Source organism: Mercenaria mercenaria, chromosome 6 (genome assembly GCF_021730395.1).
Source record: "Mercenaria mercenaria strain notata chromosome 6, MADL_Memer_1, whole genome shotgun sequence".
NCBI classification, from domain to species: domain Eukaryota; kingdom Metazoa; phylum Mollusca; class Bivalvia; order Venerida; family Veneridae; genus Mercenaria; species Mercenaria mercenaria.
In genome coordinates, this window is record NC_069366.1 from 82,810,978 (window position 1) to 82,833,821 (window position 22,844).

A 22,844-nucleotide genomic window follows, 5' to 3' on the forward strand; every position below is an offset into this window, starting at 1 on the left:
GGAAAGTGCCGATATTCGGCAGTAAAAATACGCAAAAAAAATCACTGACAGCCTTGAAATTTGGATGACATGTACAGGTTTGCACACCGATCTTAAATCTGACTTTTAGTGACCATGAATGTGACCTACTGACCCACTTTATAATATTTTAGCACCAGTTTGCCATTTTAAACATGTGGCTCTTATTACTCAGGTGAGCGATTCAAGGTCATCATGACCCTCTTGTTAACAGTTACTGGTACTGTCCAAATTGAAAGATGGACAAGTTCATTTTAGAGATTTAGCAGGGTAAGGTTAATTAACTATTGCACCTTAATATCGTGTTTCTTACTTTCATATTATTTTTTTAATTCAGTAAATCATACTTAAATTATTTAACATGATAGTTATAGGCATCATAATTGCATGCTGTCGCGTGTTGTTATCGTAACAAAAGGTACATGCTAAAAATTGTCAAATTATCAGTACCTTAATTGAATTACGCCATTACTTAATGTAGGCTGCCATCAGAAAATAAAGTTAGCATCAGTCATGTTATGGGAGCCAGAACTATATTTGCCTTAGATCATCAGTATATTTTGTCCAGTTTTTCCACCTACTAAAATTTTTTGGTGGCACTTAGAGTTGCCTTTGTCCATCCATCCAAATTTGTGTCGGGTTGTATTGTATGTATTCCTTTCCGATGTGAACTATTTTAACAATTTATCATCTATACTTTATTGCATTTCAGACTGGTTTGACAGAATTCCAGAAAAGCTGACAAAATGAATAAGGGAATCAAGAAGAAGCAGGGAGGGAAAATTACAGTGGTAACTTTTAATTTTCAATTTCACTATAAACAACTGTAATGGTGATTTGTACACAATTTTGTTTTCATTTCCTTGCTGTAGGACTCCTGATTAGTTATTTTTTACACCTCCTAGAGAGTGCACTCTCCCGCAACCTCTCGCATCTTCAAGTTTTGCGAAACAACCTGTAAAGATTCAGTTTTGTTTTACAGTAACTGTTGCCCTTGTCCGTCTGTACGTCCTGCCATCTTTCCTAATCAATGTTGTGTATATCTCAAAAAGTATTGACCTAGAGTCGTCAAACTTCACAGGACTGTTTTCACACATATGAGCGTAATGAAGTTTTGCACTTGATGTTTTGATTGGGATCTCACTAGCCGGACCAGAGTTATGGCCATTGACTGCGTCAAAAATATGCATAAAAAGAGTCCTAAAGTTTGCTTTGCATGTACATTGTATTGCAAAAAAGAATTTGACCTAGGATTATGAAACTTTACAGGAGTATTATTCAGCATGTGACACCATGGATTTTGTAAGAGATTTCATCATTCAGACTAGTCAAAAATATGCAGAAAAGGGCATTAAAGTTTGTTTTGCATGTATTTAAAAGCATATCAGATCTGACCTAGGGTTACTAAACATAATGCTTATTAATAGGAATATTATTTAGCATGTGAAGTTGTGCACCTGGGGTTTTGCTTGAGATTTTTATTGGTGATACCAGAGTTATGGCCCTTGATTACATAAAAATATGCATGAAGGGTACGCAAGTTTTTGTCACATGTATCTCAAAAAATATTTGATTTAGAGTCATATTACATTATGGGATTGTTATATAGTATGTGAAGTTGTCCTGTTTAGAATTTCACTCAGCCAGACCAGAGATATCTCAGATATGGCCTTTAACTATTAAAGTGAAAAATACACATAAAGTGATTTCAAATTTTTGTTACATATAATATTTTAAAAAATATTCCACCTAGGGTCACAAAACCATGACATTGTAGGAATATTATACAGCACATGAGTTTGTTCACCTGAGATTTTCTTATATAAATCTGCAAGACCAGAGTTATGGCCCTTGACTTAGTCAGAATTATGCATTGAGGACATAAAAGTTTGTGTGGAATGCTTCTGAAAATGTACCTGACCTGGAGTCATAAAACATTAGAGGATTGTTATATAGCATTTTAAGTTGTACACCTGGTGTTCTCTTTGGGACTTCACTCAGCTAGACCAAAGATGTGGTCATCAACTTTGTGAAAAATACACATAAAGAACTTAAAAGTTTGTATTGCATATATAAAACAGACCATGCAGAGTCATGAAACCATATATAGTGACAAGAAGTGGGGAAGCCTGTGTCCTATTGACACACATCTAGTTTTAAGTTTAAAGTGTTTAAAAAGGCACAGAATATTTCTATGCTGCCCAAAAGATCCTAATAGAAAAACAAATAAACAAAAAAGTCAGACAAATCTTATTCTTTGTAAGGCCCTCTTGTAATTTTAGGTTTTTGTTTTAGGCTTCGACGATGGCGTCTTTGGCCAAACAGGAGAAACAAGTGAAAGACAAGAAGTTAAAAGAAGAGGAGGCAAAGGCAGAGGAAGAAGCTAAACCTGCTGAGAAGGAGAAGCTTGCGGATTTCATCAAGTACTACAAGGTAGCTTGGGCCATTTAAAACCATGAAAATATACAAGTGTTGTGGGCTAGCTTTAGTTTATACTAATTTATTTTAGATCGATTGTGATGAAAGCTTCAAGCTTATTGGAATTACTCCCAAATCCGCTTCCTGGAAAAACCAGTACTGGTGTCATATGAGAAGTCCTGGTCGTGATCCCAGTAGGGCTCGAACCCACGACCTCTTGATTGAGTGGCCAACACCTTATCCACTAGACCACCGCTCCCCTAGCTTTGTAGGTAGATCTTAAGATTATAAAGGGGAGCCTTCATGGTCGAGCCATTCAGCTGGCTTACGGAAGGTTGGTGGTTCTACCCAGGTGCCCACTCATGATGAAATAATGCACAGAGGGGCACCTGGGGTCTTCCTCCACCATCAAAGCTTGAAAGGTGCCATATGACCAATAATTGTGTCGATGCGACGTTAAACCCAACAAAATAAATAAATTCATGGTCGAGACGTCATTACTTTCCACAATGGGCACATTAATTACAAATTTCATGTTTGTAGGGATAATACACGTTTCTTTTTGTGTATTAACGCCTGCAGAAGGTCGAGGTAACAAACATATCCCAAGGGCTTCTGCAGGCGTTAATACACAAAACAAACATGTATTGTCGCTATTCTTGCATAAAAAAACATTACACGACGACTGAATGCATTGTTTTCATATGCGATGACTTTACGATTCTGGTACATTTTTAGTTACCATTTGGTTGTTCTTGGAAACGGTAAACATGTTTTAAATATCCATAACCTGGGCACACATAACAACACTACTAAAATATATTTGAAGGTTTTTGAGCATCTTATTTTTATTTTTAGTTATTACAAACGTTACATTACACATAATTTTGCATATATCTTAAAAATTGGATTAACAGGAACACAATTTTAAGAACAGCAACTTTACATTCAAATTATTTTGAGTACGAACACAGAGTACGGATGAGTACGAAGCTAGTGACTAGCTTCCGAGGTTTATTATATGAATTCTGCGAAAAATCAGGTAAAACCAAATCGACTGATACTAACAAAAATCATTAATATAATACCTAAAAATGGGCAATAGCACAAGTTACACACGATACTAATTTATTCACAATTATTTACAATAACTGAACAGACGCTTTGTAAAGGGAGTAAACTCTAAGAGAAGCTAGTGCGTACATTGATGGGGGCAGTACGTTTGGGGTTGGAAACCGATACAGCTAAACATACTATGGATTACGTTGTATCTATAATGCTACAAGTAGAGGTTATTATGGAAGAAACAGATGCAGATGCCAAGTATCAGTCTGCGCAGAAATACATATATACATCCCTGGCAAAGCATTTCAAAAATAAAAATATGTATTAACAGCACTTGAATTGCCTTGTTTGCACACGATTTTTCTCCCGTTTATACATGGGCAGATCCAGTGAAAAAAAGTAGTTTTTATGCAAGAATGGGCAGTAACACCATTTGTGATGTCATTTTAATGTGTGTTGTTGCATTAAAATGCTTATTAATGATATATATGACTCAGCCAGTTGCATTGTAGTAAGTAATTTAAGCATGGCAGATCAAAAAGAAATGTTGATACTTTGAATTCTACTTTTCAAATGCAAAAATTGATAAATATGGGCCTTGTGTGTCCATTTTCTCATAGATTTCTATAAGACTTTACAACTAAAGGGATTTGTCTTTCACAGTTGTGTTGCGTTTTCAGGAAATTGGCCTTGTACCAGAAAATGAGTGGAATGCGTTCTTTCAGAAGAATACCAGTCCACCTCCTGTTACCTTCAGACTGGTAGAGAGTTATAGACTGTGTCCTTCACATGTTGACACAGTGCCTGGTGTCCCAAGGTATTTTGAATTACTGTAAAATCATTCAATTTTGTTGTCAGGCAGTTTCATGGTTTAGTTAAAAAACAGGTATTTTTTATGGAAATAAATTCAGTGAAATCAAATGAAAGCTGAAATATGTGTAAGGCCAAAAAAAAAATATGGGTCAGTTTCAGTGTTCGGTTTTATGCCCGTTTTCAACATTATTTCAGTTATATCAGGCAGTCAGTTCACCTAACCATCACTCCTGGGAAAGACCAGTACTAGACCCTAAAGTCCGTGAGCAACTGCCTACTTTCTTACATTAAGAATCCTAGTCAGTAGAAGGGCTCGAACCTACGACTCTGTTTCAATCAGAGTTTTCAAATATTACAAGTCCAGGACTGTATCCCCCACACCCCGAAAACCCGTGCTTAATATGTGCTGCCGGACATGGGTTGAATCTGCTAACATTCCACCATAGTGTTCCTATCAACACAATTTGAAAAACATCATCAGACATATTATATACAAACTTTCATGGTGCTTTCATTCCAGTTTTTTTTTAATAGATAATTTGTTTTAGCTAGGACAATGTGAGCTTTTGTGATCATGTTTTGTCTGTTGTCAGTTTCGTTTGGTGTCTATGCTTCAGCAATTTCTTGTTTAAGATAGTAATTTTCTCAGAATATATCGAGTGCCAGGTGCAACCTTCAGAACAAGTATTGTTCTTATAAATTATTATCTACATAAGATGCAATGTCTTTATGTGTGTTAAAAATGGATGTACATCACTGGATTCCATATAAAACGGGCAATGTTGTTAATAAAAAAAAATAAAAATAAAAAAACAATCCGACTGCCTCATTTAATTTTGTAAAAAGTGGCCTGAGAAACTAAACATTATTTTTTTTTTTTTTTGCCTAAATGGAAAATTTTATTTTTATGTTGGGATATAATTTCAACTTTTGAGAAAACCTTGAAATCCATGAAAATTAAGTCTGTTCTGAATATTAAGAAGTTCTGCAGTGAGTATATAATCACTTAATGTACTCCAAGAGAATGGTAAAATGAAGACATTATTTACTACACTTCAATTTAAACATTGTTACAGTCATTTCCAAGCATTTTGCATTAAAAAAAAATATTGCATTTTTCTTTCAGTCTTTGAAATAACTACTTGGTCCAAGGTTTTTGTTCTAAATTTTGGGAAGCTGGCATGAACTTGTCCACCAAGAAATCCACAAAAAATAGTTTCCCATGAAAATTAATTATTTTATAGTAAGCTTTCCAATGAAATAACCTTTGCAGATTAGACACACTTTTAGCCTCCCCTGAAGTGTTCTTCTGAGGGTTTTCACTGTACCAGTATATATTTATTCTTTTGCAGTCAGGCCAGAGTTTTAGCTCGTTACATTCAAAAGAAGTATGCCGATGTGGTAAACCAGTTAACTGTTGGAAACAAGGTTCCGGTTAAACTTGCACCGTTACCATGGTAATTTTAATTCTCATCAGTGAAATGTGTTGATGAAATTCTAAACCATTATCATGCTTGAAACGATTGATTCAGCCTTTGCGACCAGTGTAGATCATGATCAGCCTGCACATCCATGCAGTCTGATCAAGATCTGCACTGTTCGCCATTCAGTCAGTATCTTTTTGGTAAGCACCCCTTTTAACAGTTAATGGTACTGTCCAAATTGAAAGATGGACAAGTTCATTATAGAAATTTAGCAGGGTAATGGTTATAAGTGTGGTATAACATAAAAGAGCTGAGGGTTGAAGATTATAAGATTCTTTCACTGTTTGTAGGTGCAGATGGGAATTTCCGGTCTCGAGGGTAACTGTTTAGGCGGTTACGAGGCTCCAGCCAGTGATAGAATCTTTTTCTTGCATACTATATTCAACAAAGTAGAGACAGACCCTAAAATTTTCAATGATAGAAACATATTAAATTAAGTCTAGATGTTGATTTCCAAGTCCTTGACATAACCAAAAATGGTTTCACAAATGTGAAATTTATGATAGTTTTGTTAATATCAGTTACAGAAGTTTAAATATTTAATTTAAAGTTGTGATCCACAAAGAATGCCAACTCTTGCCTTGGGCTAGTACTTATTAGCAGATATATCTATTAGTTTACTTCCCTTGCAATTACACAAATGAGTGGAAAATGAAAACGGTTTAAGACACAATATGAAACTATTTTGCACAACAAAAACATTTAGGATTTATTCATATGTATTTGATTTACCCCTCAAAACCTGGTTCCTATGATTTTGTCAACTTACTTATGGTGAAAAAATAACTTTTAACAAGCCGATAATAAAATGAAATACTTGTAAGTATTTTATAGTGCAGATAATACAGTTTTGCTTGTATCAAAATGTCACATGAGAATCACTTTGGTAATACAGAACACCTGGTAGGATTAGTAAGGTGCAATTATATTGATCTCTATTTCCTATGCCTAAACAAAGAAGAGTAAAAAATAAATTCAAACAAATGATTTTCTTATAGCACTTTTTAGCTTGACTATACGAAGTATAAGGAGAGCTATCCTACTCGCCCCGGCGTCGGCGTCCCCACCTTGGTTAAAGTTTTGGTGCACTTTCTCTTTTTAGCTCACCTGTCACAAAGTGACAAGGTGAGCTTATGTGATCGCGCAGCGTCCGTCGTCCGTCGTCCGTCCGTCCGTGCGTCCGTCCGTGCGTAAACTTTTTGCTTGTGACCACTCAGAGGTCACATTTTTCATGGGATCTTTATGAAAGTTGGTCAGAATGTTCACCTTGATGATATCTAGGTCAAGTTCGAAACTGGGTCATGTGCGGTCAAAAACTAGGTCAGTAGGTCTAAAAATAGAAAAACCTTGTGACCTCTCTAGAGGCCATATTTTTCAATGGATCTTCACGAAAATTGGTCAGAATGTTTATCTTGATGATATCTAGATCAAGTTCGAAACTGGGTCAACTGCGGTCAAAAACTAGGTCAGTAGGTCAAATAATAGAAAATCCTTGTGACCTCTCTAGAGGTCATATTTTTTATGGGATCTGCATGAAAATTAGTCAGAATGTTCGTCTTGATGATATCTAGGTCAAGTTCGAAACTGGGTCACATCCGGTCCAAAACTAGGTCAGTAGGTCAAATAATAGAAAAACCTTGTGACCTCTGTAGAGGCTGTATTTTTCATGGGATCTGCATGAAAATTGGTCAGAATGTTGATCTTCATGATATCTAGGTCAGGTTTGAAACTGGGTCGACTGCGGTCAAAAACCAGGTCAGTAGGTCAAATAATAGAAAATCCTTGTTACCTCTCTAGAGGTCATATTTTTCATGGGATCTGCATGAAAACTGGTGAGAATGTTCATCTTGATGATATCTAGGTCAAATTTGAAACTGGGTCATGTCTGGTCCAAAACTAGGTCACTAGGTCAAATAATAGAAAAACCTTGTGACCTCTGTAGAGGCCATATATTTCATGGGATCTGCATGAAAATTGGTCAGAATGTTCATCTTGATCATATATAGGTCAGGTTCAAAACTGGGTCAACTGCGTTCCAAAACTAGGTCAGTAGGTCTAAAAATAGAAAATCCTTGTGACCTCTCTAGAGGCCATATTTTTCAATGGATCTTCATGAAAATTGGTGAGAATGTTCACCTTGATGATATCTAGGTCTTTTTTGAAACTGGGTCACGTACGGTCCAAAACTAGGTCAGTAGGTCAAATAATAGAAAAACCTTGTGACCTCTCTAGAGGTCATATTTTTCATGGGATCTGCATGAAAATTGGTCAGAATGTTCATCTTGATGATATCTAAGTCAAGTTCGAAACTGGGTTACGTGCAATCAAAAACTAGGTCAGTAGGTCAGATAATAGAAAAACCTTGTGACCTCTGTAGAGGCCAGATTTTTCATGGGATCTGCATGAAAATTGGTCAGAATGTTCATCTTGATAATATCTAGGTCAAGATTGAAACTGGGTCACATGTGTTCAAAAACTAGGTCAGTAGGTCAAATAATAGAAAAAACTTGTGACCTCTCTAGAGGCCATATTTTTCATGGGATCTTTATGAAAGTTGGTTTGAATGTTCATCTTGATGATATCTAGGTCAAATTTGAAACTGGATCAACTGCGGTCAAAAACTAGGTCACTAGGTCTAAACATAGAAAAACCTTGTGACCTCTATAGAGGCCATATTTTTCAATGGATCTTCATGAAAACTGGTGAGAATGTTCACCTTGATGATATCTAGGTCAAGTACAAAACTGGGTCACATGCCTTCAAAAACTAGTTCATTATGTCAAATAATAGAAAAACCTTGTGACCTCTCTAGAGGCCATATCTTTCAATGGATCTTCATGAAAATTGGTCAGAATTTTTATCTTGATGATATCTAGGTCAAGTTCAGAACTAGGTCACATGAGCTCTAAAACTAGGTCACTATGTCAAATAATAGAAAAAACGACGTCATACTCAGTTCATGTGGGGACAGGTGAGCGATTCAGGACCATCATGGTCCTCTTGTTTCAACTTACCTCTGTAATTACGGGATGGATTTGATTCAGACTTGAAATACTTATTCCTCATCATCATCCACATCATCTGACATAAGGGCCATAACTCTGGCACCAATATTCCATGAATTATCCCCCCTTTTCACTTAGATTTTTAGATTAAAGTTTTGATGCACTTTCACTCTATCTCTGTTATTACTGAATGGATTTGATTCAAACTTAAAATAGTTGTTCAACATCATCACCCACATCATATGACACAAGGTGCATAACTCTGGCACCATTTCTTCATGAATAATTCCCCCTTTTTACTTAGATTTTTTGGTTAAAGTTTTGGTGCACTTTCACTCTACCTTTGTTATTACTGAATGGATTTGATTCAAACTTAAAATAGTTGTTCAACATCATCACCCACATCATATGACACAAGATGCATAACTCTGGCACAATTTTTCTTGATTTATTCCCCTTTTTACTTAGAATTTCAGGTTAAAGTTTTATGCACTTTCACTCTATCTCTGTTATTACTGAATGGATCTGATTCAAACTTAAACAATTGTTCAACATCATTACCCTTATCATATGACACAAGGTGCATAACTGTGGGACCAATTTTTCATGAATTATTTCTTCTTTTTACTTAGAATTTTAGGTTAAAGTTTTGATGCACTTTCACTCTGTCTCTGTTATTCCTGAATGGATTTGATTCAGACTTAAAATAGTTGTTCAGCATCATCACCCACACCATATGATGCAAGGTGCATAACTCTGGCACCAATTTTTCATTAATTATTCACCCTTTTTACTTAGAACTTTTGGTTAAAGTTTTGATGCACTTTCACTCTGTCTCTGTTATTATGGATTTGATTCAAACTTAAAATAGTTGTTCAGCATCATCACCCACACTATATGACACAAGCTGCATAACTCTGACACCACTTTTTAATGAATTATGCCCCTTTTTACTTAGGATATACTTATGTAGTGTTTTGATACATTTTATCTTTACCTCTCTTATTACTTTAAGGTGATATTTTTGACATAGACTCAGGCTATTGTGCAATATCCTCATCCACAATTGGAGTCATTAAACACTCCAGTGACAGCTCTAGTTTCCTCAGATGTGCCCAGTTTCACTATCCAGCATCTAAATAGTCGAGCGCGCTGTCTCCTGTGACAGCTCTTGTTTCTTATATAGTAGCGTATTAACAAAGCGCGGGAACTTTACGTCCGTAAACAGGAAGTACGTCATGACGTTACAGAGACGAAAACAATGTAAGAGTTCCAGTTTTATTTTATCATCTGCAATGAAATGTTATGTTATTTCCTTCAAATAATGTTTTTTGAATCCAGAAATATGTTGTAAGGAACAAAGAGGAACTATCAGTGTATTTAATTTTTATCCGTTTTACGTAAAACATTATTATTACTACACACATCTTCTGTACATATGTATTTCGTTTTATGTCATTTACAGCACGAGAGTCATCTTACACCCCGGGGTGTAAGATGGAGTTTTCTAGCACCAGTGAAATCACCAGAAACCCCCATCTGGTATGCAAGAATTATCTGACATTTGTTGCGATCCCTGTCACTGATGAGTTAAGACAGCCAATTTGAAATAGCTTGCACCTCAAAGCTCAAAAAACTACACGGCATCAGGGGAGAAGATGCTGATTTTTTTAGCCCACCTGAGCACAAAGTGCTCAAAGGTGAGCTTTTGTGATCGCCCTGTGTCAGTCGTCGTCCGTCCGTCGTCATCAATTTGACTGTTAACACCCTAGAGGTCACAATTTTGGCCCAATCTTAATGAAACTTGGTCAGAATGTTACTCTCAATAAAATCTTGGATGAGTTCGATATTGGGTTATCTGGGGTCAAAAACTAGGTCACAAGGTCAAATCAAAGGAAAAGTTTGTTAATGAGCTAGAGGTCACAATTTTGACCCAATCTTAATGAAACTTGGTCAGAATATTACCCTCAATAAAATCTTGGACGAGTGATATATTGGGTCATCTGGGATCAAAAACTAGGTCACCAGATCAAATCAAAGGAAAAGCTTGTTTACACTCTAGAGGTCACAGTTTTTGGCCCAATCTTAATGAAACTTGGTCAGAATGTTACCCTTAATAAAATCTTGGACGAGTTTGATATTGGGTCATCTGGGGTCAAAAACTAGGTCACCAGGTCAAATCAAAGGAAAAGCTTGTTAACACTCTAGGGGTCACAATTTTGGCCTAATCTTAATGGAACTTGGTCAGAATGTTACTCTCAATAAAATCTTGGACAAGTTCCATATTGGGTCATCTGGGATCATAAACTAGGTCACCAGGTCAGATCAAAGGAAAAGCTTCTTAACACTGTAGAGGCAGCATTTATGACTCTATCTTCATGAAACTTGGTCAGAATGTTAATCTTGATGATCTCAAGGTCCAGTTTGAATCTGGGTCATATAAATTCAAAAACTAGGTCACCAGATCAAATCAAAGGAAAAGCTAGTAAACACTGTAGAGACCACATTTATGATCCTATCTTAATGAAACTTGGTCAAAATGTTAATCTTGATGATTTATAGGTCATGTTAAAATCTGGGTCAGGTGGGTCAAAAACTAGGTCACTAGGTCAAATCAAAGGAAAAGCTTGTTAACACTCTAAGAGGCCACATTTATGATTGTATCTTCATGAAACTTAGAATGTTAATCTTGATGATCTTTAGGTCAAGTTTGAATCTGGGTCATGTGGGGTCAAAAACTAGGTCACCAGGTCGAATGAAAGGAAAAACTTGTCAACACTTTAGAGGCCACATTTATGACCATATCTTAATGAGACTTGGTCAGAATGTTAATCTTGATGATCTTTAGGTCAGTAGGTCAGGTGAGCGATACAGGGCCTTGATGGCCCTCTTTGTTTTGTTTTTTTGTTCATTGAAATATTATTTTAAAGTTCACTTCCTGATGGTGTGACAGTGAGTTGCTTTTGTGTGATTGTTTTTACGTGCTGTGAAACTTGCATTTATGGTCACCTATATTATGCAGCCACTTGCATCCAGCCCCAATTGATTTTTGTTGTAATTTCAAACTGACTTAAGCAAATTGTGCCGCTTCCTAAGGTGACTGATTATTACAGGTTTAACTTATTCCATGGCAACCATCATTAATTCGTAGGGGATCGTGGAAAGTCAACATGTCATTGAGCATTCTGTTCAGAATCAGTGAATAACAAACATCTTTTATTGACTGAAGTCTATATTAAATTAATATCACCAGTTTGGTAATGATGATGTATCTGATTTTAATATATGTAATGGTCTGTCCATTAGCAGGTTATTTTTGTACTGATAATTTGACTGATTCCCAGTACTACTAATCCGCCAGAAACTTGCAGACTACCGTAACTTTAGTTCTGAAACTTTGCTTTAAACTTTAGGCTGCTGGCAGCACATGATTCTGTCTTTGTGACCAGTGCAGACCAAGATCAGCCTGCAAGCTGATCATAGTCTGCACTGTTCGCCATTCAGTCAGTAAATTTTCAATGACCACCCCTTCAAATGATAAATGGTATTGCCCAAATTGAATGATTGATCAGCTCATTTTAGAAATTTAGCAAGGTTAAGGTTGATAGAATGTTTGTTCCTTTTTGCAAGATGATAAAGATGTTTTATCTGCATTCATTTGTTCCACTGCAGGTATCCTAAAGAGCTTGGCTGGATGTTGAATGTATCACACAGTGAGTCTGAGAAGTATCTAGGCCTGAAGGAATTTGATAGCTTCATACGCACTGAGAAAAACCAGGTAAAGTGTCTTCCTTAATGACAACCCAGCTGATGGTGGAAGAAGCCTTTATCTGCATGCATTTTTCTCTTCCTGGCATAATGAAGATAGATTTCTTCAAATTTAGAAAGATCTGAAATATTGGTGGTTTGCAGAATAGCTTGTGGGAATGCAGAGCTGCAAACAAGTGATGGTAACATCCAAGGATATCCAGATACCAGATAGGAATGATGATCTGAATGCAAAAAAATAACAAATTATTGTTTTATAAGCAAAAATTATAATACTTTATTTATTTAAAAACTGTCTGCAATGTGACCATTCTGCAATGAGAGCTTATATTTTGTTTTTACTCTGTTTCTGATAGCCTGGTTTTATTGAGTCGGCTAAACGATGAAATCGTTTTGACGAGTCCTTGCTATCCAGCGATTCTCTAAGTCTAAATGGACCAAATAACACAGTGAAGGGATGTAGTTCCATTAGATTTCTCAAACTTAAAACAGTTCACTGCATGAATGAAGTTAAGTTGTGTGAATTCCCTTTGCTATGACCAATATACGATGTAATCTGTCATATTTATGACTTGTAATTGTGCAATACTCGAATGTAACTCATTAAGCACAAATGTGCATTTTATGAATTGCGCAGGCTTACAAAGCTTGCGTAACATCCAGCGAAAGACAAAAAATAGTTCCACAGGGCTCCAGATAAGATGCGTATTAGCGTAAATTACGTATAGAAATAATGCAAATACTCATGTCTAAGCGTATAAAAACATATATAAAATTACAGAAATGCACACAATGCTTTTTTAAAAACAAAATCTGAATCGTCTGGATGCGTTAGGTAACATAGCCGATCCCGATCAGCCTTAATTCTCCCACATTGAACGTATACACGCATCGTATGATTTCTATAAACTTTGCGTGGGTTTCTACACACACATGAATTTTGCAGTCAGTAAACGGATAAATTATCGGAAGAAGAAGCTCTTACTGGTTTGTTTAGTTACTACAGATATTAAAAATGATTTTAATTCTTATTTTTCGAGAAATAAACAAATCGGCGAAACATTAAATTGTATTTTCTTGTAGTTTTTGAAATCGAAAGTAGATCGTCTATGTTAGAGTGCTTTGACGAAACGAAACAATTATATATATATATATAATATTTTGGGTAAATATCGAGCTGTGTTACGAAATTTAAACATTAAAGTAACAGACATGATAGATATTATTGTAACAGAAATGATTCTAGAATTTATTTTTATAATACATACATAGAATCAATATCAGACTTATATTCTAGTGCTGAGGCATGACCTGAAAGTAAAAATATGAAGTGACAGTCATTCATACTTTGAATCTTGTAATACTAAAAAGAATCTAGAGGTAATATTTAGAAACTGAAACATAAAATTTTCAGTTAGAAATCGCACCAAAGGCTGTATCAAGGGTCTACATTTTCAAAATTTCCTTGTGGTGATACCCCAAACCCTAAATGCAGAAGGGAGTATCCTCCCACACCCTCCCCCCATATTGCCACTTTACAGTTTGATACATTTGCCCTTTTACCACCTGCCCCAATGCCCATTTCAAAATCTGACTGCAGTTCAAAGCGGGAAGGAACACCCCTCCCCAAACCCACCCTGCTACCGACCACATAAAAATGGCTCAAACATTTTTTCAGCCCAGTCTGGGCCTGTCTGTCTACATGAATCAAAACGGATAATTGAAAGTACATAGACTTGGGGACTACTGACATGGTTTTGAAGGGGTTAACAGGTCTGAAATAGAATAAATGATGGTTTTAACTAAAACAGAACTGCATTTATTAATATTGGTTATCTTTTCCGAAATTGGTAGCTAGTCCGAGTAACTTCTCTTAGTTTTGAATGTGCAATTTTCCTGTCAGTGTAAACATTCATGACACTATATATTGACATTCAGCAACATTTACATATCTTTAAACGCAAAAGTAAGTATACTTTAAATTCACATCCCTTATCATATGATTGAACAATACCTAGCGTGTGACACGGTTATTGCCAGTTCCCTTATCTGTAAAATATCTGAACAGTTCTTTCGTCCATCCGTTACAAATTGTATGTGGCAATCCGCGCTATAAAATTTCAATATATAAATTTTCATATTCAAATTTTATCATGTGCGAATATATACCAGCCGATAATTGCCTGTTTTGGTAATGCCGGAGGCAAATGTTTACTGGAAAAATATTTATAGTCATGGGCAGTATCTTAGTGTCACCTGTCAAATTGTAGTTTGTACTTTCAACATTTTTATTTTTGCGAACCACTCTTCAATTTTAAAGAAATATATTGGGTTTAAATACTTGTATAATGTCAATCAAAGTTTTACTAGGCATCGATTGAATGTCCATTTCATCTATTGTAACAAAATCTCTGTTCAGTTGGGGAAAAAAACTAAAACCAAACTGAAACTGGTAGACTATACTACCAGTACATCAATCATTAGCCGACTCTCAGGCCCTTCAGGCCTTTGATTGATTTGTTATATTCCCGAAGGGAGCATATAATGTTATGACGCTGGTGTACGTCAGTCTGTCCATTAGCAATTTCGTGGCTGCTCTAACTCCTGAACCCCTTGAAGGATTTCAAAGAAACTTGGACGGATGTTCACCACATTAAGACGACATGCAGAGTACATGTTTTGCATGACTCGCTTCAAGGTCAAGGTCATACGACTTTGTTTCATGTCCGCTCTGTAACTCTTGAACTGCTTTAAGGATTTTAAAGAAACTTGGCACAAATGTTCACCACATCAAGACGACATACAGAGCACATGTTTCGGATGGTTAGCTTCAAGGTCAAGGTCACACTTAGAGAGTCAAAGGTCATACATTCGGGCGTATATTTTTAAATGTCATAGCCATGTTTCAGAAGTTGTATTTTGATATTTGGATTGAAACTAGAAGAGTGCTGCTTTAATTATAGGATTGTACTAAAATGGTCCTGGTTGATCTGATTGAAAATTGAACAAAACTTACTTTTCTTTGCTTTGCAGAGAACCTTGCAAGGTCTGGAGACATGGAGTATGTTCCCACCAACCCTTCTTGATGTAAAACCCCAGCATGTAGTGCTAGATATGTGCGCTGCACCAGGGTATATAGCCAGTCAGGTCTGTGAAATGATGAACTCGGAACCTCTTCAAAGTCACAGTACGTGTTTATAACTTTTGTTTATTCTGACTGTTAAATTAAGCTTGTTTGAAGGAAGGGGGCCTCTCTGGCTGAATGGGTAAGGCAGTTGACTTTGAATGACTTGTCCCCAATATCTTTGAATCCAGCTGTGGTGGTCATACAGTAAAGTCACCAGGCTGGTTTGCAGAAAGTCTGTGGTCTACACGGTACCTGCTATCTTCTTCCATCATTAAGAGCTAGAAACTCACCATATGCCCTGAGTTGTGTTGATGTGACTGAAAAAAGTGTTAAATGACTGTGTAGATGTAGAATCTCTCCTGATTATGTTTTTTGGGACAAGGCTGTACCAGTGACACAGCATGACAAGCTGCCAATACTCCAGGTTAGGTTTTAAACCCACCTCTACCAGGTTGTGTGGCCTATTCCTTTATCAATGGACTACCACAACATGTAGCGTCTAAACTTACAGAATAATGTTGATAGCTGAAAGAGCTAGGGGTTATTAAGCTTAGTTTATACTGTATACTAGGCTCTGTTCTTGATGTGCCAAATGTAAATACTGTAAAAGCACATATTTTCTCAAGGTTAAAATTTAGCAAATCTGTTAAGGATGTTGGTGAGGTTTTACATTTGCGAGATTTTAAAAAACATCTTGTGCTGCTTTATTAGCTCACCTGTCACATAGTGACAAGGTGAGCTTTTGTGATCACCCTTCGTCCGTCGTCAGTCCATGCGTGCGTGCGTGCGTGCGTCAACAATTTCTTGTCTGCACGATAGTGGTTTCATTTATGATTTTATTTTAACCAAACTTGCACACAACTTGTATCATCATAAGATCTCGGTTCCTTTCTTGAACTGGCCAGATCCCATTATGGGTTCCAGAGTTATGGCCCCTGAAAGGGCCAAAATCAGCTATTTTGACCTTGTCTGCACAATAGCAGTTTTATTTATGATTTGATTTTTACCAAACTGGCACACAACTTGTATCACCATAAGATCTTGGTTCCTTTCTTGAACTGGCCGGATCCCATTATGGGTTCCAGAGTTATGGCCCCTGAAAGGGCCAGAATTAGCTATTTTGACCTTGTCTGCACAATAGCAGCTTCATTTATGATTTGATTTTAACCAAACTTGCACACAACTTGTATCACTATAAGATCTTGGTTCCTTTCTTCAACTGGCCAGATTCCATCATGGGTTCCAGAGTTATGGCCCCTTAAAGGTCCAAAATTGGCTATTTTGGCTTTTGCAGCCATATAGAGACTTCATTTATGGTTTTATTTGATACAAACTTCCAAAATATCTTCAACAACAATAAATCTTGGATTCCATGACAAATCAGATCCAATCGTAGGTTCCAGAGTTATTTTATATCTGATTACCTCCCCTGATTGTAGTCAAAATGGATTTATATCAGTAAGTACTTATAGGACTTATTTGAAATTTCATTATTATCATTAGTTGGACTGAGCCAATCAGGGTAGATAACTTTGGACTGATTTTATATCAAATTACCTCCCTTTATTTCAAATTAAAATGGGTATATCTCCGTAGCTAATGAAGATACTGATCTGAAATTTCATTTATGTCAACAGATTTATTTGGCAGATCCTTCTTTTGTTCACTTACAATAATTTTATTTTTAATTACTTCCCTTTTACGTTAATATGAATAGCTTATTTTTAGTAACTTTTTTATTATTGGCCTTAGGGAAAAACTGAGACCACTTTTCTGTGGTACAACATGGATGGTACCTCCAATTTTAGGTGTATTTTGACATATCTGTACCTTGTAAGAATTTTTTTTTTCTTTTTGGTTAAATTTCTTTCCTTTGTTGTTCCTGTCCTTTGGACTTAAATATTTTTTCTGAGGACCTTCTTGTCCTCAAGTGCAATGATAACAGGTGAGCAATATAGGGCCATCATGGCCCTCTTGTTAGTTTTGTGTCAGTAAAACTTAAGCATCGTTATCAATGTTGGCTAAACTGTTAAATGTCTGCTGATTTATGATACTAGTACTTTTTTATAAGTGAGACTTCGGAAATTATTTTTATGTCAAAAAATGAATACAAATCAGGGGCTTATGCCTTTAGTGCATCAGTAAGTTGATTTCTAACATCTCTGACCATGTTTAAAGCATAAAAAGTGCAGTTTTGCAACTTTTTTTAAAAAGTTGAAAAAATATTCTCCAAGGCCATAAAACACTTTAATAATAATAGGGTCAGGCAAAAAAATTTAGGGTAGATCATGATACAGGAAACAATTTTTTTGACGCCTAATTACCTCTATATATCTGTAACAAATATCATTGTACAATGACGGCATTACATGTAGTCTACATCCCAAGGCTTAATATAAACCTCAGTGTCTACAAATACAAAAGTTACAATATGGATTCTAAATTAAATATTTTACCAATTATTTGTACATAACTGTTCCTATGTGGTTTGTTTCATTTGTCTTAAAATTTTACTTTCCTATAGAAGTTACAAAAAAAACAAAAAAAACAGAATAAATCTGGCTTTTGTTAGAATGTCTGTATCCATATGATATGTTGAGGAAGGTTTGTGGAATGATGAGATTTTCTTGATTTGCATCTTGCTAATGGTTAAATATTTTAACGATGATCAATGTTTGCAAGGTGAGTGACCTTGTGAATATAGCGAAAATTAAATCTTCGCCAACATTTCTGCTTCTACAGTACAGTCAGACCGTGTGGTAATGTCGATGATTGGGAGAGCTCAAAACTAGACCTTATTTGCAGGATTATTTATTCACAGGATGAAATACTTTACAGTTGTTTATAGCAGGAGAAAATTATTGTGCTTAAAGTAAGGGGGTTTCCATTTTATGGTTGGTTGTCTTTAGGGCAAGTTTCACTCTACTTACAGATCGACATGTTGTATATAATTTTATGAGCTGACTGGTGAAGTTTGAAACTATACTTCTGTAACAACCTTCTTGTATTGTAATTTGTCTTATGTTTACAGCTGGACTTCTGATTTTGAATGACCTGTTTAAAGCACAAGACAGGATGCATTATCAGTGGACACAGGGTTCAAAGGTCATCTACACATTCTTTGATGCCAAAGTGTATCCTGACTTCTATAGTGGAGAAAAGGTTAGTTAATACATGTACAACTTCCCCACTTCATTTTTGCGCAACCTCCATCCATTTGTCATGATGGAGTGTCAGGCATGCAGAATTGCCCTCGTATGTCTTGAGTTTCATGTACTTTATGCATATTGAAAAATTGTACATGCCAAAAGTCTATATTGTTGTCATTCAGTCACTGAACCCATTTTTAAAACAATGATTGTTACATGCTTACTTCTGGCGAAAAGTGTTTTCAGAGTATAATATGTTAATATTTTAAAAATTAAATTGTAAATTATATAGTAAAATCTTTACCGAACACTTGAGAGCTGGTAACTTTTATCTGATTAAGGCTATTGTAAACCCACCCCCACCCCACCAGGTTACATTATATAAAAAGTTGTAAGAGGTTGATAATCTTAAATTATATTACTACAATACAGGAAAATAGTTGTGTTTTCCTTATTAACCAGGTTTTCGTTACCAGGTTGTTATTAGATTTGGGTAGATGTCGGCCGGGCGGGCAGCGGCGTCAAACTGGTATTTCCGGTCAATAACTTTTGTTTCGGTAAAGATATTTGAATAAAACTTAGTATGTATGTAGCTTATATCAAGACAAAGGCTGGGATTGATTTTGGGGTTTCTGGGGTCAAGGTCAAGGTCACTGTTACTTAAAATAGAAAAAGGGTTTCCGGTCAATAACTTTTGTTTCGGTAAAGATATTTGAATAAAACTTGGTATGTATGTAGCTTATATCAAGACAAAGGCTGGGATTGATTTTGGGGTTTCTGGGGTCAAGGTCAAGGTCACTGTTACTTAAAATAGAAAAAGGGTTTCCGGTCAATAACTTAACTTAGGAATGAGCTATCATGATGAAACTTGGTGTATAGAAAACTTATATAAAGTTGTAGCTTGGGATTGATTTTGGGGTTTCTGGGATCAAGGTCAAGGTCATTGTTACTAAAAATAGGGTTAGGGTTAGGTTAGGGTTAGGGTTAGCATATCTTCTACATGCATGGAGGGATTTTGATGAAAGTTGGCACAATTGTTCACCATCATGAGACGGAGTGTCATGCACAAGAACCAGGTCCCTAGGTCTAAGGTCAAGGTCACACTTAGAGGTCAAATGATACAAGAATGAAAACTTTGTCCGGAGCATATCTTCTTCATGCATAGAGGGATTTTGATGTAACTTGGCACAATTATACACCATCATGAGACGAAGTGTCTTGCGCAGTTCCCTTCTTTAGAATTACTTCCCTTTGTTGTTACTATAAATAGCTTATATTGTAACTTTTTCATTACTGGACGTAGGGGAAAATCGAGACCACTTTTCTGTAGTACAACATGCATGTTACATCCAATTTTGAGGTGTATTTTGACCAATCTCTACCTGGTAAGGATTTCTGTGTGGACTTACAATTTTTTTTTTTGTATTTTTTTTTTTTTTTTTTTTTTTTTTTTTTTTTGTAAGATTAACTTCCCTTAGTTGTTACTATAAATAACTTATATTGTAACTTTTTTATAATTGACCGTAGGGAAAAACCAAGACCACTTTTCTGTGGTACAACATAGTTGTTACTTTCTAATTTTAGGTGTATTTTAAGGTATCTCTACCTGGTAAGGAGTTTTTTTGTGGACTTAGAAAAACAAAAGAATTACAATGATTACTAAACAACCACAAAATTAAAATTTCATCTGCAAATACAGGTGCTAGAGTAAAGAAATTTGCTGTGACGGGCGTATATTGTGACATTCTGGCACTCTTGTTTATTCTTATGAAAAGTGTTGAAAACCTGGTTTCGTGGCATTGCCGCGTTTCTTGTTATAATTATATTTGTTTAAATTTCATTTAGCAAACAATACAGAACCAGCTGAAGTTTGACAGAATTATGTGTGATGTTAAATGCAGGTATAGTAATACTGAAATATCACATTCTTTTGTGAGAAAACAATTTCACAAAAGTAATTACATTGTAAATATACAAGTTTTATCCTTGCAGAAGCTGTGAATTTTCCCTTTCAGGGTAATTAGAATTTTTGTAAGGATTAATGGTGGCGATATGTCTGAAATTGCTAGATTTACGAATATTAAATTTCTGACATATCTCAGATATATAGTATTTGATTGTAACTGCCCTGATTTATTTCTTTGTTTGGTAATGCTTTTAGCAACATTTTGTTAATAATATATACCACTGTACTAGCACTCTTACCGGTAGATTCCAAATCTGAAGTACAGTAACTAAATAAGTAAATGATTACTTTGTAACACTAATCAGAGTATATACTGTTTCCTGTCTGAGAATATACATCCTATCATAGTCATTGTGGGAATTATGAAATGATTCAAGAAGAAGTTTACAGGTTTTTTAGTAGGATTATTTTACCTGCTTTTTGCTTTACATATTAATCCTTATCATACTGGACACGAATGATTCTGCCTTTGCGACCAGTGCAGATCAAGATAATTAAAGGGAACATGATAAATTTGTGTATGTATGAGTAGATATTTTACAGTTACTAGCAGGGCTTCAGAAATTTTGAAAATTCAGTTGGCCCAAGACGAAATCACGTCTACTGAACTTTAATTGGCACTTCCCCTCCCGCTGTATTTATACATACAATAGAACTATATTTGTAAAACATGACAGTAAAGAAAATAGTGTTTTTCAGTTTATATATCAGTCTGAAAAATAAAATCCAAGAAATCATCAATTTCATAGGTCATGGTTATAGACAGATAATGACAGTTGGCAATGTTTTGTGATTACGAATTCTTTGATTTTATTTCTGCATTTTTATGCCCCTGAAGGTGGGCATATTACTGTCCGTTTGTTTGCATGTGCATGCATCTGTCCATGTAAATTCTTGTCCAGGCTGTAACTCTGCCATCCATAAAGGGATTTTGAAATAACTTAACACAAATGTTCACCATAATGAGACGATGTGTCTTGCACAAGACCCAGACCCCTAGCTCCAAGGTCAAGGTCACAGAGGTCAAAGGTTAACAGCGTCTGTATCGTGTCTGGTCCGTAACTGCCGTCCGTGAAGGGATTTTGAAATAACATGGCATAAATGTTTAACATAATGAGACAATGTGTCTTGCACAAGACCCAGACCCTTAGCTCCAAGGTCAAGGTCACACTTAGAAGTCAAAGGTTAACAGCGTCTGTTTCGTGTCCGGTCCATTACTCTGCCATTGATGAAGGGATTTTGAAATTACTTGGCATAAATGTTCCCACAAAGAGACGACATGTCATGCGCAAGATCCAGACCCCTAGCTCTAAGGTCAAGGCCACATTTAGAGGTTAAAGGTTAACATGGTCTGTTTCTTGTCCGGTCCATAACTCTGCCATTGATGAGGGGATTTTAAAATTACTTGGCATAAATGTTCCCTATATTGAGTTGATTTGTCATGCACAAGACCAAGATCCCTAGCTCCAAGGTCAAGGTCACACTTAGAAGGGGTTTCTTGTCTGGTCAATAACTCTGCCTTTTATCAAGGGATTTGAAAATAATTTGGCACAAATGTTAACCATATTAAGAAGGTGTGTCACGCTTATGACCCTATCACGCTTACGACCCTGGTCTCTTGGGTCAAGGTCAAGGACACGAAATGATGTGTGTTTTTTGCACAGATAACTGTAGCATTCTTGGGCATGCTTTGGGGACATTTGTCACCAATAGTGACAGCTCTTGTTTCGTTGTTAAAGTAGCTCTTACCAGTACACATGTTTACGCATCAGATGGAAAATGCTAAACTTGCATATGTAGAATTGAATCGAAATTACTGTGATTAAGGGTCCACTTATCTTAGCAGAATTGTTTTATTACAGCGTTGATGGAACTATGAGGAAGAACGTGTCAGTTCAAGAGTCCTGGACACCTAGAACTGCTCTCACTTTCCATAGGTATGCTTGGATTGTATTTCTAACGTTTGATTTAATCTTTAGCTACCTAAATTTCTAAAATAGACTGGTCCATCATTCAGTTTGGACAGTACTA

At 35.9% G+C, this 22,844-nt stretch overlaps 1 protein-coding gene across 1 annotated transcript in view; it reads left to right on the forward strand.

Moving 5' to 3' along the window:
* Positions 1–730: 730 nt before the first annotated feature.
* Positions 731–22,844, forward strand: part of LOC123549898 (RNA cytosine-C(5)-methyltransferase NSUN2-like) — a 49,728-nt gene continuing 27,614 nt past the window's right edge. Inside the window, exons 1-9 of the mRNA XM_053546493.1 lie at positions 731–809; positions 2,314–2,451; positions 4,182–4,318; positions 5,667–5,771; positions 12,476–12,581; positions 15,605–15,758; positions 18,730–18,860; positions 20,693–20,748; positions 22,676–22,750. Coding sequence (XP_053402468.1) covers positions 765–809; positions 2,314–2,451; positions 4,182–4,318; positions 5,667–5,771; positions 12,476–12,581; positions 15,605–15,758; positions 18,730–18,860; positions 20,693–20,748; positions 22,676–22,750 — 947 coding nt within the window. The 5' untranslated portion in view covers positions 731–764. The remainder of the gene's footprint in view (positions 810–2,313; positions 2,452–4,181; positions 4,319–5,666; positions 5,772–12,475; positions 12,582–15,604; positions 15,759–18,729; positions 18,861–20,692; positions 20,749–22,675; positions 22,751–22,844) is intronic.